The sequence below is a fragment of the Rhincodon typus genome, chromosome 4 (genome assembly GCF_021869965.1).
Source record: "Rhincodon typus isolate 14 chromosome 4, sRhiTyp1.1, whole genome shotgun sequence".
Lineage (NCBI taxonomy): Eukaryota > Metazoa > Chordata > Chondrichthyes > Orectolobiformes > Rhincodontidae > Rhincodon > Rhincodon typus.
Genome location: NC_063335.1, coordinates 21540545 through 21559626, shown reverse-complemented (window position 1 = coordinate 21559626; position 19082 = coordinate 21540545). Strand labels below are relative to the sequence as shown.

At 37.4% G+C, this 19082-nt stretch overlaps 1 protein-coding gene across 1 annotated transcript in view; it reads left to right on the top strand.

Annotated features, from left to right (window-relative positions):
* Positions 1–19082, top strand: part of LOC109938338 (polyamine-modulated factor 1-binding protein 1-like) — a 414237-nt gene that overhangs the window by 334632 nt on the left and 60523 nt on the right. The window contains exons 23-24 of the mRNA XM_048595662.1: positions 10193–10360; positions 18421–18530. Coding sequence (XP_048451619.1) covers positions 10193–10360; positions 18421–18530 — 278 coding nt within the window. The remainder of the gene's footprint in view (positions 1–10192; positions 10361–18420; positions 18531–19082) is intronic.

The window sequence follows — 19082 nt, the reverse complement described above, 5'->3', positions numbered from 1 at the left end:
GGTCTAGGCCCGAAACGTCAGCTTTCCTGCTCCTCTGATGCTGCTTGGCCTGCTGTGTTCATCCAGCTCTACACCTTGTTATCTCAGATTCTCCAGCATCTGCAGTTCCTACTACCCCCAACTAGGGAGTTGCATTCGATATTATGAACAAACAACTGCTATTTCTGTTCAGTCTTCCTGAACAGGACAGTGCCTTGTGAAAACTCTCAGTTAATATGGAAAGCTAGAAATGCCTTCAAATAATAAGACCACCCTACATTAGGTAATTTAGCATTGGCATTCAATGATCTTTGCCATATCAAACAGACCCAGGCGTGAACTGCTTCCTTGTTTACTTTTAATATATTTAAATTTAGTTACCCTATCCTCTTGGGAGTGCTAAATAGCCTAGAGGCATATGTTTTAACTGCTGTATTTGCATTTAAAAGTCATTATTTTTAGTGAGGCCTGGAAGAATTTGATGACATGGTGTCACTATCTGTCTGTGTGTCATTGTGTCTGTAATTGGTAATGATACCAGCTATAATTGCTCATGCATGCAAATGAAATTCTTTGAAATTTTAGCTGGGTATAAATAACGACATTTCAATTTTAGAAAGCTTGCTTTTTGAAACGGATTGATTTTAAAAAATATATCTCGTTTGAATTATCATATAATCTATTCTGAAGTTATTAATAAATGTTGAAACGTGTTTAAAGATGATTTTTTTGTAATATTATAATTAGTCATTTCATTTCGCTAAGCTAATGAGATTTAATTAGCACCACAAATGGCCTACAGTGTGTGACATCAGTCTGGCAGCTGTAAATTACAACTTATTGGCAATGCTGGTTCCATTATAAACTGACATTGGGTTAATTTGTTGTTATAACATCAGACTTCAGTTTGCTGGGTGCCAAATGTTGAGATCTATTTAATGAAGATAATGATGCTGGGCAATATCTAAGGAGCAGAACTAAATAAGAAACAACTTAGATTTTTACAGCATTTCTTATGAAATAAGATATGTCTAAATATCTGCTACCCCAGTAGCTTAGTAAATTAATTCAATCAATTGGAAAACCATAAAGCACAGGGAGACCCCTGCTTCAGTCGCAGTCTGAAAAGTGGGCTCGTCTCATCAACTACAACGAAGAGAGTTCTTTAATAAATGATAATCAATGATGGACCCATCCTTGATTTCTGTTGTTGCCATTGCAGGTAGTTCGTGTAGTCAGGATTATGCTTAGCTATTATAATCTTTGCAGCAGAATAGCATACCAATAGGCATTGTCATGATTCACATCTGAATAATGGCAGCTTTTAGATAGACTGAAGATTTGTATTTATACCACAATGAAAAAAGAATACTTGGTGAGAAAATTTTAAAAAAGGAACATACACACAGTTTTTAATTGAAAATGTTAAATTTTAAATTAATTTATTCCTCTTCCCAGTGAGGATTTTGAGTTTTTTACATCTTCAAGGGCACAATGGTCATCTGCAGAATAAATCAATGTAATAAAAATCGGATTTGTCAGGTAACCAGAGGCATCCGTTCCACCACTTTACCACCTCTGTATTGAAAATGAAAAGTCATTCATTTTCTTATTTACAAAAATAACTTCAGTCACCATATTCTCCATTCCTTTTACTTCTGGGCTTATCCAATGTCATCCATCTTGGGTCAATGCTAATTGATACTTTTCAGGTGGAGCATGGTTTGTAGTGGAATAGATGTTGGGATCCTTGCTTTTCTGATACATATTAAGATCTAGATCTTGGTGTGTAGGAGACAATTACTAGGTTTGTGGAGGTTACAAAATTTGGAAGCATTTCAAACTGTGAGGAGGCTAGTGTAGAACTTCAAAGGACATAGACCTCCACTAGTGGAGTGTGCAGATAGGTGGCAGATGAAGTTCAATGCAGAGAAAAGGAAGATGATGCCATTTGGTAGGAAGAAATGGATAAACAATAAAAAAAGGTACAATTCTAAATGGGGTGCAGGGGCAGAGGGACATGGGTATTTCTGTGCACAAATCATTGCAGGTATCAGGACAGGTGGAGAAACCTGTTAATAAAACATACAGGGTCCTGGACTTTATAAACTGAGGCACAGAATACAAGAGCAAGGAGATAATGCTGAACTTATACAAGACACTTGTTAGACCTCAGCTGGAATAGTGTGTACAGTTCTAGGTGTCATACTATAGGAAGAAGGCAAACATATTCATGAGAGTTCAGAAGAGATTTACATGAACGGTTTCAGGGATAAAGAACTTCGGTTATGAGGAAAGAAGAAGGCTAGGAGTAAATCTGATAGAAGTTCCCAAAATCACGAGGGGTTTGGTTAGAGTAGATAGGGAGAAACTGTTCCCACTTGCAGAAGGATCAAGGTTGAAGGGCAACAGATTTAAAGTGGATTACAAAAGAAGTAAATGCAATATGAGAAAAAAGCTTTTTAGACAATGAATGGTTCAGGCCTGGAATACTCTGCCTGGAAATGTGTTGGAGGCAGGTTCAATTGAGGCATTCAAGGGGAATGAGGTGTTTATTTGATTAGAAACGATGTACAAGTATACAGATCAAAGGCTGGAGAATGGAATTAAGTCATGAAGCTCATTTGGACAGTCACTACATACACAATAGGCCTAATGGCCTCCTTTGTGCATTATCACTTCCGTAATTCTGTGAAATATGTAGCACATTAAGGGGTCAAGCCAAAGATGGTGAAGGAAATAACAATATTAGAAATGGAGGTTAGAGAATAGCAGGAAAGGATAGAGAGAATAAATCTATGATAACATTGATAGTCAAGATGACATGTTACAGATAATAAAAGGGCAAAACTAATAGCTCTGTATCTTAATGCATGTATAACTAAGTAAATCTATTGTCTGTGCACACTGAAGTAAATAAATCTGATAGCCATTATGTGACTGGGTCCTGAAAAATGAGGGGTACATCACATTCATGAAAAATAGAAGCTAGGTAAAGGTGGAGTGGTAGCACTGTTACTCATGGATGGCATTGGTACTGTAGTTAGATATCACCTTGGTTCAGGAGATCAGGGTATAAAATGAATTTGGGTGGAAATGAGGTACAGGAGGGGAAAGAAATCACTAGTATGACTGGTCTCAAGACCCCTAACAGTAACCACAATACAGGATGAAGTACACGAAAATACAAATAAAATATCAGGTACCTGTTATAAAGGGACAGGGGTGAAATTAATCCGCATATAAACTGGAAAAATGACATTGGTAATGATAACTTGAAAGAAGGCTTTTGTGATAACTTCTTAAAGCAATACATTCTGAAAAAAATCAGAGAGCAGGTTATATCAGACTTGTTATTGTGTAATGTGACAGGATTAATTAATGAACTTAGAGTGAAGACACACTTAGGTAGCAGTAACCACAATATGATTGAATTTTATATTCAGTTTGGAAGGAAAAGGGTGGTTCTAAGACAGAAGTAGCGGCATATATTTAAGGTGATATTTCAGAATACTTAGAATAAATGTTTTTCCAAAAAAAAAAATATAAAGAAAAATTCTATGGGGAGGACCCACTATCATGATTAACTAAAGAGGTTAATAAAAACATTAATGTACAGAAAAAATATATGCACAAAGATTATAATAAGCAGCAGAAAATGAGTTAAATATTAATCAGCAGAAAGAAATTACATTATGACAGGAAGCTTTCTAGGAAATTAAAAGCAATAGCAAGAGTTTCTGCAGATATTTAAAAAGGAAACCAATGGGTAAAATGAGCAGTGGTCTCTGGGGATGAGAATGGGGAGTTAATAGTCAATAATAAGGAAGTGGATGAATTACAGAATCACAAAAGTCTTACAGTGCAGAAAGAGCCATTCAGTCCTTCATGCCTGCACCAGTGAGCCTTTAAATGTACTGGTGTTTGGATTTCTAGAAGGTATTTGTTAAGGTGCCACATAAAATGTTAGTGTAAAAAGTAGGAGTTTGGATTGTAAAGGGTAACATGTTGACGTGGATGTAAGATTGGATAGCTGACAGAAAACTGAGAGTAGGCATTTATCTCTTTCTGATTGGCAGGATTTGATGCATGGAGTTCACAAGGGTCTGTGCTGGGGCCTCAGTTTTTTAGATTTTATATCAATGATCTGGATGAGAGGAGTGAGGCAGAGTTAGCTATGTTTAGAGATAAAGGTAGGTGGGAAAATATGTTACAAAGAGGACATAAGGAGTTTGCAGAAGGATGCAGATGATCTGAGGAAGGGTCATTCAACCCGTAACATTAACTCTGATTTCTCTTCACAGATGCTGCCAGACCTGCTGAGCTTTTCCAGCAACTTCTAGTTTTGTTTCTGATTTACAGCATCCACAGTTCTTTTGTTTTTTATGAAAATTAGAATGTTATGTTCAGTTTTACAGAATATTGGTGAGATCACACCTCAGAATTGGTCTAGATTGATACCTGGGCTGAGTAGCTTATTTTATAAAATGGTTGGACAGGCCAGTCTTGTTTCCAGTAGTTTGGAAGGGTGCTTGGTTGACTTTGTTGAAGTATGAAAGATCCTGAACGATCTAAACAAGGTGGACATGGGAAGAATGTTTTCTCTTGTGGCTATGTCCAGAACTAGGGGCACTGTTTAAAAATTAGGAGCCACCATTTTTGGTCAGAAATTAGGGAAAATATTTTCCCGCAAGAGGGTTGTGTGATTTTTGGAAGTCTTCACCTCTGAAGGTGGTGCTGGCAGGGTCATTGAATGCTTTGAAAGTGAAACATCTAAGTGGGGAATGTGCCACGCCAGGCTTTACTAGTGACACTGCTGAAGTGGACAAAACAAAATTAAGCTTTTGATTATTTTGGGGAACCCAAGAGAAACCAGAGCCCACATCTTAAATACATCAATGTAATGGGCTATTGTTCCTTTGGGCTCTGCTCTGTCCTACATTGACGAGTTACCTTGTTGCTTGCTAGGCACACTGACACTTCCAAACATTGCACCATTTTGAATGCAACAGGATTTATCATCAGATTTAAACATTTGGAGTGAGCAGCTCAACAGGTCTATTTAAATGATGTCTGAGCCTTAAGATAGTTGTGACTTCTTCACTTGTGAGATAGAAGCTGTTCAGCTGTCAAGAAGGTGATTTTATTTTTTCATTTTTGCAGTCAGTTAGTAGTTGATAGTTGATTGTATTCTTTGAGAGGTTAAGAGGTATTATGATCTATTCAGGATTCAAAAGGAACCACAAAATGTATAACATGATGAGTTCAGAAAAAGAGAATCAAAGGAATTGAATATATGTTTGAAAGAGTTAAATTCAAAACTAATTTGCAGAAACAATATACCAGTGAGAAAATGGTCAATCTGTGAAACAGGCACTCTAGGGTGACGATGGAAGCAATTAATATTGATCAGTTGAAATGCAAATCAGACCCCTTTTGGAAGATAACATTTTGGGATGCAGCATATCAATAATTTGAGATCATAGTGTGGTTATGCATCATGTTTGGGAGGGACAGGTAAATTTGAGACTAAGATTCCCAAAGCTTCCCATTACTGAGGGTTTGTTGTACACTAATTGATCATGATTGATTGTTGTGACCAAGCAACAACTCCATTACGCTTGTATTGTGCAACTACTATTTATTCTGAACAGTAGATAAAGTATAGATGGACTTGTTGCAATTGTTTTTTTTTATTATCTGCCATTCCTGTGCTCATATGTGTGTCCCTTTAAATAAGATTTCCAAATGCCATTTCATGTCTTCTGGACTACTGCGCGTACTTTAACTATTTATTTTGAAAATGACATTGAAACATTATAGATCCCCAATTTTAATACTTCTGTGAGGTCTCTGCTTTTAAAAGGCACCAGCGATATTCAAGTGAAGACCCAAACAAAACAGTAGCATGGAGAAGTAGGGCAATGAGGATAAGATATTTGGGCTGTTCTCTGTTCGCTCCCATTTGGTAGAGTTTTAGAATTAGTATATATATGCATATACATAGCTATTTATGTGTACGTGCATACTTTGTCACACTTATTAGATGATACAGCCTTCAATTGTAACCTATGGTCAGCATTCTTTAGTGTTCACTATATTTTTTGTGAAAATAACTTTTTTTTTTAAAAATTAAAGACAGATTCTGTATTATTCATATGATTTGTTCATTAATATATTTTAGAGAAAAATGATTTATTTTTGTTTCAAATCCCCCAATATCAAAGCATTATAATTTAATATTTTATATTTCTTTTTAGACTAAAGTATGTGCATAATGTAGCACCTTGTTAGTTCTAGACAGCTTATGAAAGTGTTTCAGTCTTCACAATTAGATTGGGTTTTATAATATACCCTTTCAGGGATCTACAATGAAGCACCTCTGTCAACCTTTATTCTATTCACAGCTCTGGCAGCTGTTTGAAACAAAAGAAGCTACATTTAAGTAATCAAAATATCTGTATTGCTTGGCCATTTACAGTTCCCTATCAAGACATAGAAAAATGTTAATTTTAAAAGATTTATTTTATGACCTGTAATTACTGTCATTAAGAATGCTCTGGAGACTAACATGGAGCTTTGACTGAAATTTAGCTTGACACATTCCATAATTAATGCTGAATTAACATGCTACATTATGTGCCAGATAAAATTATTTTCCTTGCAGCTAGGACTACAATTCAAAGCATAGTTGAATGGTTACACTGACTAAAATATAATGTTTCAAAAGCCTGATTCAAATATATATCTTCATTTAGAAGTTTATCTTTTTAAATCTAGAAATGTCTTTTAGCAAAAATTGTAAATATATACACAACAGTAACTTGCAACTTTTAAATATGATTAGAAACAAAAGCTTTTAATTCAGTAAATAATATACTACAGGATTTATGCCAGAAGTTCATTGTTTTAAAATATTTGTTTGCAACAATGTGCTATGTAAAAACAGCAGAATAAAGTACAACATAAACATGTATGTCCGTTCTTACATTTAAAGCAGATGGGGAAACACAATAAATCACATTCGGTAGATCATGCTGTTTAAGTCAATCTTTGAAGTATCTCCAAAAATCCTTATACGCCAAGTAGAAATTGTGAGCTGCGATAAGGGTGGTTACCTTCTTGAAATTTTTTTGACTTATACGCCAAGTATAAATTGTGAGCTGTAATGAGGGTGGTTATCGTCTTGAAATTTTTTTTTAAAGAGTAACATGAGTAATTCATAGTAAATTAATGTGATGCAGTTTATTAAATTAAGTAATTTCACGCAGACACTTTTAACCACAATCAAGGCATTGTGAAGCCATCAAATTTAATGTCTTCAGCATCAAACACAGAGTTCATTAAATTAATTTTAGGCTAAAATTTGTCAATTTCAGTGAGTTTCATTGAAGGCTTCACTGTTTGAGCTCTAGTTAGTTATTTCATGCAATTCCTCACAACTCATCTCATTATTATGCACCATGCCTCAATGGCGGCCTGCTCGTACTATTGTATGTTCAGCAACGGCAGGATTACCACTGCCAATCCTCTTAGGATTCCTGGCACTGGTGCCGTATTTAAAGCCCAGGAACCTGGTCAAGCACTGGAGCCAGCAGCTGTCTTTCAATGTGCATGTAGTGGAAGCAGACTGTAAAAGAAAACCTTCTGAGGACTCATAGGTGGCACGGGTGATATTTCATTGCAAATACAATTTCACATTTGTAAACATATTGGGATTTAGCATCATCACCCATCTGATTGATTGTCATTATGACTGCAGCTACAAGAATCAAGCTGCACAGGTTACCTGTCCTTACTGCCCTACCAGCTCAGAACCCTGTCTTAGGGAGTTCTACTCTTCCCTAATGCCTAGAGTAACATAACATCTTCTCATTGTTCAATGTGGGAATGTCACGTGCTGAAAAGTCTTCAAATACTTGAAAATGTTCACTTTTAATCAAAAACAGCAAAATGAAGAAAAACAAAATCAAACAAAACATAGCTCCGTTTGCTCAGGGACAGAGAGAGACTGATTGCCTTTTGAGCAACAACAAATTTACAGTAAATGAATGATCATTGCATCCAGTTCACCTTGGAACCAAGTTCTGTCTGGCTTGCAGTGCTTGACGCAGTCCTGCTCTATTACGCTGAAAGATGCCACTCTTCCTCCTCAATGTCCTCATCTTCCTCCTCAGAAGACAGCTGCCTCTCTCCCAGCTTTTCAGTGTCCATCACATCCCTCCTCACTTCCTTCTGTCATGCTGAGTACGGTATGCCAGGATTATGCAGCACTCCATATCTGGAGAATACTGTAGCATTAACCACCACACCTCCCCCCCAACCACCCACAGACCAATCCAAACATTAAAACTTCATCTTCAGCACACCTATTGTGTGCTCCACCATGACTGTGGCTGCACCGTATCCATACTCCTCCGCCATAGTCAGGGGGTTCTTAATGTAGTCATTAGCCATGTTTGCAGTCCAGTAAACGTCCTTGTAAGGCATCCAGCCCTTGATTTGGAGCAGAAACATGAAAGCAGTTGAAAGTATAGACATCATGGCAGCTCCTAGGGTCAAACTTCTAAGATATCACAGACAACTTTTAAATTGATGGAATGAAGCTTTTTATCGGTTGATGAAATCTGCCATATTATGATATGGTCCTTTGAGTGCGATGTATGTAAAGTTAAGTGCCCTGCACCTGGGAAATCCAATTATGTCAGTAGAGACTACTACCTGAGCTGCAGCGTTAATCTTGTCCTGGGGAAATGAGATCAAGTGATGCGATCTGGCACAAACTACATCAGTAACAGCCTTAACACATTTGTGAATTGAAGATTCTGAAGGCTTATTTTGTCTTGAACATCTTCTTCAGTGCAAATTTCATCTTCTTCCATCTGGCACCAGTTTTTCATGAACACAAAATTGTCTCACTTACTGCATAGTTATTTAATGAGCGCACAAATATACAACTTTTAGATTGAAAGTTACATTTGTTTTGCTGGCGAATCTATTTTGTTTATTACTGACTATTCCATGTTCAGTCTGCTCTATGCAAGCATGTCTTAAACTCCCACATATCAGCGTAACATGTCACCTACTTTATCCCATGTACAGCACGATTTTGTGAGTTGCGATGTAAGCTAGGTAAAATGTGTATTTCTGGAATGAAAAATTGAGTCTGACCAAATTCAAATCCAAGTTTGTGTCTGAAATGGGACAGGGGGAACGTATACGTCATGTTTCTGCAAAGCTTGATTTTTGGGGCCTAGAAAGGGGTTGTCTGTTATGTGCCTGATTGATTTATAGGATGACAATTCATCCAGACTAAAATCACAAATAGCAATAACAATAATATTTGTTTGTGAAAAGCTTTCTGAACACAATGAGTATAATTATCCCCATAAGTTACAAATAAGAAGTAAGTTTTGTCTCTCTCTATTTCCTGTTCTGATTATCTACTTCTAAATCTGCCTGAGTTTCAAATGTGGGAACAATTGAGAGCCTCTTATTCAAAACTTCGGCTTTTATCCATAACATTGTAAGTTCCTATGTTCCATATAATCATGTGGTGTGTTTGCACTAGTTAATTCTTAAGTTTGCCTCGAAAGAGATATTAATGATAGTTATGTAGCAGTTGCGGAAACACATTATTTAATTTGCAATGTATTAAAAAAATGGCGAGTGAGACCTTTTACCTAATTGTAAGGTTTTAACTGGAATGGTGAAGAAAATAAAACAATAGAGCCATAATTCCATTGGGCTTGCCCCACTGCAAATCAAGCAGGAGCCACCCAATTGAAAGATACTAATCTAATTGCAAATTGCAGAAGGAGGGTCTTTGACTTGTTTGGAGTATGCCCCTTTACCTTGCCCTAAAAGAGCCTTTCCTGTCCTGAGAGGCGCTGAGTGAAAGATCTTTAGTACCAATGGGAACCATTATGCTGGCAACTTGTTAAGTCCCTTCAGAAGTAGTTGCATGCAGGTGTCAAACTTGACAGGTTCCCTTCCCAAAGGACCTCAGTGAACCAGTTTTATTTCATGAAAATCCTGCAGGTTTCAGGTCACGTTACAAATTACGAGATTTAGCGAACTCCATTTGACAGCTTGCTTTGGTGGGATTTGATCGCACAACTGCTGAATTGCTAGTCTATTACCATATTATAATGGAATAACAATTGCATTTACTGGGAAAGAATTAGTCTGCTAATTATTTTTACTTTCTCAGGTACAAGAATATGAAGAGAGACTAAAAGAACTTAGTGTTCAGTTGAACCAAGCACTGAGAAAAAACAAGGAAAATAACAAAGATTTGGTCATTAAAGACGAACAGCTGATTATGTATGAAAAGGAGATGGCTGCTTTACGTGAGAAGCTGCAAGAAAACATGGAGGAGGTATAGTTGTGTTTGCGCTGTTCGTGACAAGAGTCAGTCATCCAGTGAATAACTTGGTGTATGTTTTGTAGCTAAATAATCAATATTATTCAGTAACTTTACAAAACTTTTGTTCTTGCTATATGCTAATAAATACTAATCACTAGGAGAACCACTTGTAAAGCAAAAGAGCTGACTCTTTTATTTCAGTGAAATAATATGAAATATTTTTATGCTCGAGAGAAGCACAGGTTAGAAACAAATAGATATGATTCATAGACCCTTGATCACTGCAAGGAAGACAGCGTTCTTTGAACCATGGTTACAGATTTACTCTTTAAGTTGTGTCTTTTGTAATATTTTTAAACCACTGTTAATAACTTCTATGTATTTCCTCCTTTTTCTCATCTTCATGCTGTCTCTGGTCGACATCAACAAATAGCACAGCATCAACTTGCATGGGTCTGTTGCCAACACGCAGCTTGCTTTCTCACTTTTTACTACTTTCATGCACCATACAATGCTTCTGTGCTGTCATACAGTCCAGCTAATATTAGTTTATTGATGAGTTGATTTTCCTCACAAAAACTAGAGTCATTCAATTACATCTAAATACTTCACCTTCTTATTAAAGTTAATTTCCTTGTACCTTTTTGCTGACTTAAGTTCAATGCAAAGATGTGAAACCTCAGTGTTCTGCTTGATCTGAACTTAATTTTAAACTTCCTGGCCTATCCAGCCAGAAAACTGCTTACTCCTATTAGGAATGTAAGTGTTGTAATGTTTGAGAGAAAGACTGCAAATCTGCATCTCTGTCAAACATGAGGTCAACGCACACATACGTTTGAAGTGTTGTTAAGAGTTACATGAACATATATTAAATTGTGAGCTGATGAGGGTCAGCATAGAGTTGTAAAGGATAGGCCATGCCTGACAAATCTGACTGAATTTTCTGAAGAGGTGACTAAAGTAATGGGCAGGGGAATGAGCTGAAAAGGCTAATGGAATGCTGACACTCCTACTGAGAAGGCTGGAACACAAAGGGGTAGATGTCATGTTTCAGCTATACGAAGCTCTGGTCAGACCACAACTGGCATACTGTGACAGACCTAGACACTACCATATTAACCTTGGAGGAAATGTAGGATGATTTCTCAGAATGATACATGAAGTCCAAGGATTAAATTATGAAGAAAGAATACACAAATTAGCGTTATAATTCCTGCAATTTTGAGGTTTATGAGACAATTTGAATTGAGTTTTCAAAATATAATGGGAAACAGATAAGGTATAGAGAGAATCTTTGTACTGGGTGTTGACTGTAGCACTAGAGATATAGCCTAAACATTAGAGTCAGTGCTTTCAGAAGTGAAATTAGGAAACACTTCTATGCGCAAATTGTGGTGGAGGTTTGTAACTCTGTTCAACAAAAGGCAGTTCATGCTTAATTAATTGTAAATTTTAAACTTATTCTCATGTTCCAAGAAATTTGTTTCAGCTTTGCCCAGTTTTCAGACAGCAAATCAGCATACAAACCTGACCTCTTTTAATTAATGTGCCCAAAATATCATATGAAGTATTTCTTGTCACAGGAGCCTTGGAGATGAAATACCGCTGGCCATACAGTAAGACAAGCATTGTGGATGACATTGACCAGGTCTATCCCTTGCTATGAGCCTCTCATTTACACTGCAATATTATCGAACTGCAGTTTTACTCAATTTTTCTGCCATAGAAAATATGCTCCCGTATCTGAAGATCATCTTCTAGAACATAATCCTGACTTACTTCCCATCCTACACAGTAGACTAACATCAATTTGTGTAAACTGAGTTGTGTAAGTCCAACTCACCTCCCAAAAGTCATCATTGACCTAAAAACGTTCCCTGCCCCAGAAGTATTAAAGCAAAATCCTTTGTAATTATTTACACAACTTCTTTTTGGATTTTCTCTTTCCTGTCTATGTACTTCCATTCACCCTTTTGTTTCCTAAATACTCTATTTATCTTATTCTAACCTTCTACAAAGTTCTTCTCCACTTGTTCAAACATTTATGTTTGTCCTTTCCACTGCATTTTCCTCACTAATTCTCCACTATACATCTCTCTTCACGTTTAAAAATCTTCTCAGGTACCTTTCTCCTCCTACTTCCTATACAGGCTTGATATCCAATTTCCTTATACCTATTTGCATTTCACAAAGTAACATTTGTACTCCAGGTTTCAATTAATGGTGTTGTCTGAATGCAAGTAGTTATTGATGACTGAAATTGTGAACAAGAACAGTGTGATCGCCTCTTTGATACTTTCAAACTGAAGTACAAATCACGTTAGTGCACTACCAGAGAAATAATATGATGGTTGTTGTTGCATAAATAGGACCAGCTTCAGGGCAATTTGCCTATGGGTATCAAAACAATGTGCACTAATGGCAAAACATTTGGTTTAAGTAGACATTGTAATAGTAGACCATTGTACCTGTTCTACCAGTCCACACCTAGAAGAGGCATGTAAATTTGTCCACAAAATCATGCAAACAATGGGTTTCCTGTCGGCTTCTGCAGATCACTACATAACATCACGAGGTGTTTACTTAACTCCTGACGTTTTGCTAAAGGATTGAGAAACAGAAGTTAGCTTCATCACTCTTGAATATTAATTTGCCTGTTTCTTTGTTTTTTTCATGAAAGTAGTGCATTGCAAAAAAATTAGAACTGATACGCTAAAGGTTATTTTGCTAATTCTGTATTGGTCTTCCAAACCATAGAACATAGAATATTACAGCGCAGTACAGGCCCTTCGGCCCTCGATGTTGCGCCGACCTGTGAAACCAATCTGAAGCCCATCTAACCTAAACTATTCCATTATCATCCATATGTTTATCCAATGACCATTTAAATGCCCTTAAAAGTTGGCGAATCCACTACTTTTGCAGGCAGGGCATTCCACGCCCTTACTACTCTCTGAGTAAAGAACCTACCTCTGACATCTGTCCTATATCTATCACCCCTCAATTTAAAGCTATGTTCCCTCGTGCTAGCCACCACCATCCGAGGAAAAAGGCTTCCACTGTCCACCCTATCTAATCCTCTGATCATCTTGTATGTCTCTATTACGTCACCTCTTAACCTTCTTCTCTCTAACGAAAACAGCCTCAAGTCCCTCAGCCTTTCCTCATAAGACCTTCCCTCCATACCAGGCAACATCCTGGTAAATCTCCTCTGCACCCTTTCCAATGCTTCCTTCCTATAATGCGGTGACCAGAACTGTACACAATACTCCAAGTGCAGCTGCACCAGAGTTTTGTACAGCTGCAACATGACCTCATGGCTCCGAAACTCAATCCCTCTACCAATAAAACCTAACACACCGTACACCTTCTTAACAACCCTATCAACCTGGGTGGCAACTTTCAGTGATCTATGCACATGGACACCGAGATCTCTCTGCTCATCCACACTACCAAGAATCTTACCATTAGCCCAGTACTCTGTATTCCTGTTCCTCCTTCCAAAGTGAATCACCTCACACTTTTCCGCATTAAACTCCATTTGCCACCTCTTGGCCCAGCTCTGCAGCTTATCTATGTCCCTCTGTAACCTGCAACATCCTTCCGCACTATCCACAACTCCACCGACTTTGGTGTCATCCGCAAATTTACTAACCCATCCTTCTACGCCCTCATCCAGGTCATTTATAAAAATGACAAACAGCAGTGGCCCCAAAACCACAGTTCTCGGTTTATTTCTAGAATTCTAAATGGTCTGCCGCCTCCTGCTAGGGTATGTACCACTGTTTATTCAATGCTTTACATCCTGTTGAGGATGAATTTGCAATAGACAGCTTGCCATTGCACACACAAGGTTGGGTGCCAGACATCTCCATTAGAATCCTCACATACATTCACAGAGTCATACAACACGGAAAGAGACCCTTTGGTGCAACTCATCCATGCTGACTAGGTCCCAAACTGAACTGGTCCCTTTGCCTGCGTTTGGCCCATCTCCCTCTAAATCCTTCCTATTCATGTACCTGTCTAAATGTCTTTTAAATGTCACTTTCTCTGGCAGATCATTTCAGACACACACCATCCTTTATGTGAAAAAGTTGTCCCTCAGGACCCTTTTAAACCTTTCCCCTCTCACCTTAAATGCTCTCTAGTTTTGGACTCCCCTACCCTTGGAAAAAAAGACCTTTGTTATTCACCTTACCTATGCTCCTCATAATTTTATAAACCTTTTACAAGGTCACCCCTCAATTTTCTAAGCTCCAGTGGAAAAAAAGTCACAACCTATCCGCTTCTCTTTATATCTCATACCCTGCAGTCCTGGCAACATCCTGGTAAATCTTTTCTGAACCCTCTGCAATTTAATAACATGCTTCCTATAGCAGGGCAACCAGAACTGTACACAGTACTCCAAAAGTGGCTTCACCAATGTCCTGTACAACCTCAATATGACATCGTAACTAGGTCCTTGACTCAGTGCCAGTGAATGAGTAACAATGTATTTGCAAATTTTTTTCTTTATACATTCACGGGACGAGGGCGTCGCTGGCTGCCCATCCTAATCGCCCAGAGGGCAGTTAAGAGTCAACCACATTGTTGTGGGTCTGGAATCACATGTAGGCCACACCAGGTAAAGATGGCAGTTTCCTTCCCTAAAGGACCTTAGTGAACCAGATGGGTTTTTCTGACAATCAACAATGGATTCACAGTCATCATTAGATTCTTAATTCCAGATATTTATTGAATTCAAATTCCACCATCTGCCATGGTGAGATTCAAATGTTGGTCCCCAGAACATTATCTGGATATCTGGATTAACAGTCCAGCGATAATACCACTAGGCCATCGTCTCCTCAAATTAGGATGGTGAGTGGCTTGGAGGGGAACTTGCAAGTGGTGGTGTTCGCATTATTCTGCTGCCCTAGACTGAAGTGGTCAGGGGTTTAGAAGGTGCTGTCTATGGAACCTTGGTGAATTTCAGTAGTGCATCTAGTCTGAACTTCCTTTAATCCTACTATATTTTCCCTCGATGAGAGGACAAAAATTGTTTATGATATTCTAGATGTGAGTTTAACCAGTGCCTTGTATAGGTTTATATTCTTTAATATTTTTATACACTGTTCTCTTTGAAATGAGGGCCAAATTCCAGTTGCCTTTTATATTACCTGCTGAGCTTTTATGCAGTCTTCTTGTGGTACATGCTTCAAAAGTCCCACATCCCTCTGAACTGCAGCTTTCTGCATTCTTTCTCCATTTAGATCATATGTTTGCTCCTCAATCCTGTCAAAGTGGATAGCTTCACATTTTGACACAAACACAGAAGTTGCTGGAAGATCTCAGCACGTCTGGCAGCATCTGTGGAGAGAAATTAGAGTCAACGTTTTGGGTCCCCTGACCATTCTTCAGAACTCTCTGTGTTCTAACAATGGTCGCTGGACCCAAACGTTAACTGTGATTTCTCTCCACAAATGCTGCCAGACCTGCTGAGATTTTCTGGTAATTTCTGTTTTGTTTCAGATTTCCAGCATATGCAGTTGTTTCAGTTTTTTAACCTCACATTTTCCCATATTAAATTCTGTCTGCCAGGTTTTTACCCATTCACGTAACATCTCTACATCCCTGTCTATACTTGGCGTGTCATCCTTACTGATTGCAAACAACATAGATTGGAAGGCAAACTTGACAATAGTACATTCATTTATCATCCAAATCATCCATATATATTGCAAATAATTGTGGCCCTAGCACTGATCACCATAACACTTAATAGTTATAGATTGCCATACTGAAAATGCCCCCATTATCATAACTCTGTGTCCTATTTGTTCGCTAATCCTTCATCCATGCTAAGATACAACCCCCCAATATCATGGGCTGTTATCTATTTGGGTTGACTAACATACGTTATCTTATTGAATGCATTTTGAAATCCTTATATCTACTGGTTCCACTTTATCTATCCTACTTATTTACTTCCTGAAAGAAATCTAACAAATTTGTCAGGCATGATTCCCTCTTCCTGAAGCCATGATAACTCTGCTTAATTACATTTGTATCTCGAAATATGAATTCGAGTACATCCTTTATAATAGACTTTAACATTTTCTCAATGACAGAAATTAAGCTATCTGGTCTTTTTGTCTCCATCCATTTTAGAATGATGATGTTACATTGACAGCTTTTCAATCCTCAGAGATCTTTCCAGAATCCAAGGATTCTTGAAAGATTACTATCAGTGCATCCATTATCTCTGTAGCTACTTCTTTTAATATCCTAGCATGGTATCCATCAGGTCCAGGAGAATCATTGGCCTTGAGCACCATAAATATCCCTCGAACTTTTTTGCAGTGATAGGTATTGTGTTTGTTTCTTCTCCCCTATCTGTCCCTTGATTGTTTAGTATTTTTCGAAATGCAGTAGTGTCTTCTACAAGGAAGACTGATGTAAAATATTTATTCAACTCCTCTGCCGTTATTTGGTTCGTCATTATTATTTCCCCAACCTCGTTCTCTAAGGGGCCTATGTTCACTTTGCCTCTCTTATCCTTTTTATCTATTTAAGGAAGCTCTTACTGTCTGTTTTGATTTTACTTTCTAGTTTGTCCACAAACTTTATTTTCACCCTTTTTCTGTTTGTCTTTTTTTTGTCTTTTTAACTTTCTAATTCTCTTGATTACCATTTTTTTTCTTTCAAGTTGCAATTAAACATAACTTCCTTGGTCAACCATAGTTACTCACTCCCTAGAATCCTCCTTCCTGTCTGGGAAATATCTTTGTTGTGAGCATGAACTATTTTCTTATGTCTGTGATTGGTCCGCAACGATTTTTCCTTCTAAACCCCTCTTCTAGTCCTTTCCAGCAAACTCTGTCCTCATTCCTTTGTAATTACCCTTATAGCCTTGCTACCTGCAAGGAAAGCAATCTGAATTTTGGTGGGCCTTCACTTCCCCTACAATCTAGTCCTTTGATCCACAGCTTGTATAGTGGCTTTATCCTCATGTCCTTAACTTTCATACACACAGGCTTGTAAATGCTCCTGCACGGTTGAATGGGGAATAGACCCCTCAACCAGCATCATCAGCACTGCTCGTGACTCTTGGGTGCCCTTCTTGTCAATGACAGAACATAGTTGAGATTTTGAAGTTTAGAACAGTAAGAGTTTATTCAACTGCAATTTTTAGGTTGATGCCGTAGCATTTTTCAAGTTCTATTTTGTTCCCTCACTAGCGGCAATGTAAACACATGGGAAGAACTGAAATCTGGAATTCCTTTTTTTGAGGCATATGCAACAGTATTATTCCCAAAATGGCTGCACTAATTTCCAACAAAAGGGAATTGAGCCAGACAACATTTTATTAAAAGAATGTGCTTGTGCACTAATAACCACCTACAACATCTAGAACATTTTTATTAATCAGTGTGTAAAATATTTGAGTGGCATACTGTAACCTGTACTCTGTCTTAACTTCATACAACATGAAATAGTTTGAAGGATCCTACCTAAAAGAACTAGGAACTACTTAGTTTTTTTTTTGCTGGATTATTTATTAGATTGTTGGTGCAATTCTACCTGTTAATGTTTTCTTATACTTGTCTAAACATACAAAAATTTGCCTTTGATTTTGCTTCATCAAGTGTTGTAGCTTAGATTATAGTAACCTGTAGTAAAGAGGAAAATAAGACAATTTGAAGTGAAATATATAAACAGTTTTGGGATCATCCTTTGAAAGTAATATTCAATTAAATTATTTTCCTATTAACCTGTGGGAAACATTAATATGAAGAATTAGGACTGTGTTAAAGGTTGAATACTCTTATCACTTTATGCACATAGCTAATTAATCTAACGTAAAAAATATTATTGACATCATTGTCCTGATTCAATATACATTGAGATATGGGGAATTATTAACATTTGAGTTGAAGTTCTTGTCTAAGAAGCAGGAAGAAAATGGAAAATATGCAGTTATCCTTGAAAAGATGCAATCTGTATAAAGAGAAACTTTTACATGCTATAGGCAATCATGTAACTTAGAGCTTCATTCTAAAAGGCTTGACCCTGATCTATATCCACAGTTGGAGGCTCAAAAACAGGCTTTGGAAGTAGTGCAAAGAGATAATAATTGGTTCCATGAGGAAAGTGAGTTAATGGTCTCAAATATCAATAAATGGATCACAGAGCAAGGGTGAGTACATGTTATTCTTGCAAAATCATAGCATCATAGAATCTTACTGCACATGAGGACTTTTGGCTCATCATTTGTATGCCATTTTTTGAAAGTTATCAAATTAATCCCATTTCCCTATTCATCTCCACAGTCCTGCAAAGTGTTTCTTTTTCATAAATCGAATTCCATTTTGAAAGTTACTGTCAAATCTCCTTCCACCACCTTTCTTTTCAGATTTGCATTAAAAATTACCGTCATCTCCTCACTTGTTTCTTTTGCCAATTATTACAAACCCATAATCTCTGATTACAGATATATCAGCTACTGTAAACATTTTGTCATGATCAACTGAAATCAGAATTCCACATTTTAAATCTATTGCTTCTACTTTTATTGATGTAGGGTATTCTAAGTATCAGAGTTATCACTGTTGACAGCTGTGCAGACATTGTTGTTTATTTAAAGTTCAATGCATAACATCCAAACACCACCTCTATATACGGTTGTGGACAGAACTGTTGCTGCTGTGTGGGTGTGGTTATTTAATTGATCACTTAATTGGAATGTTAT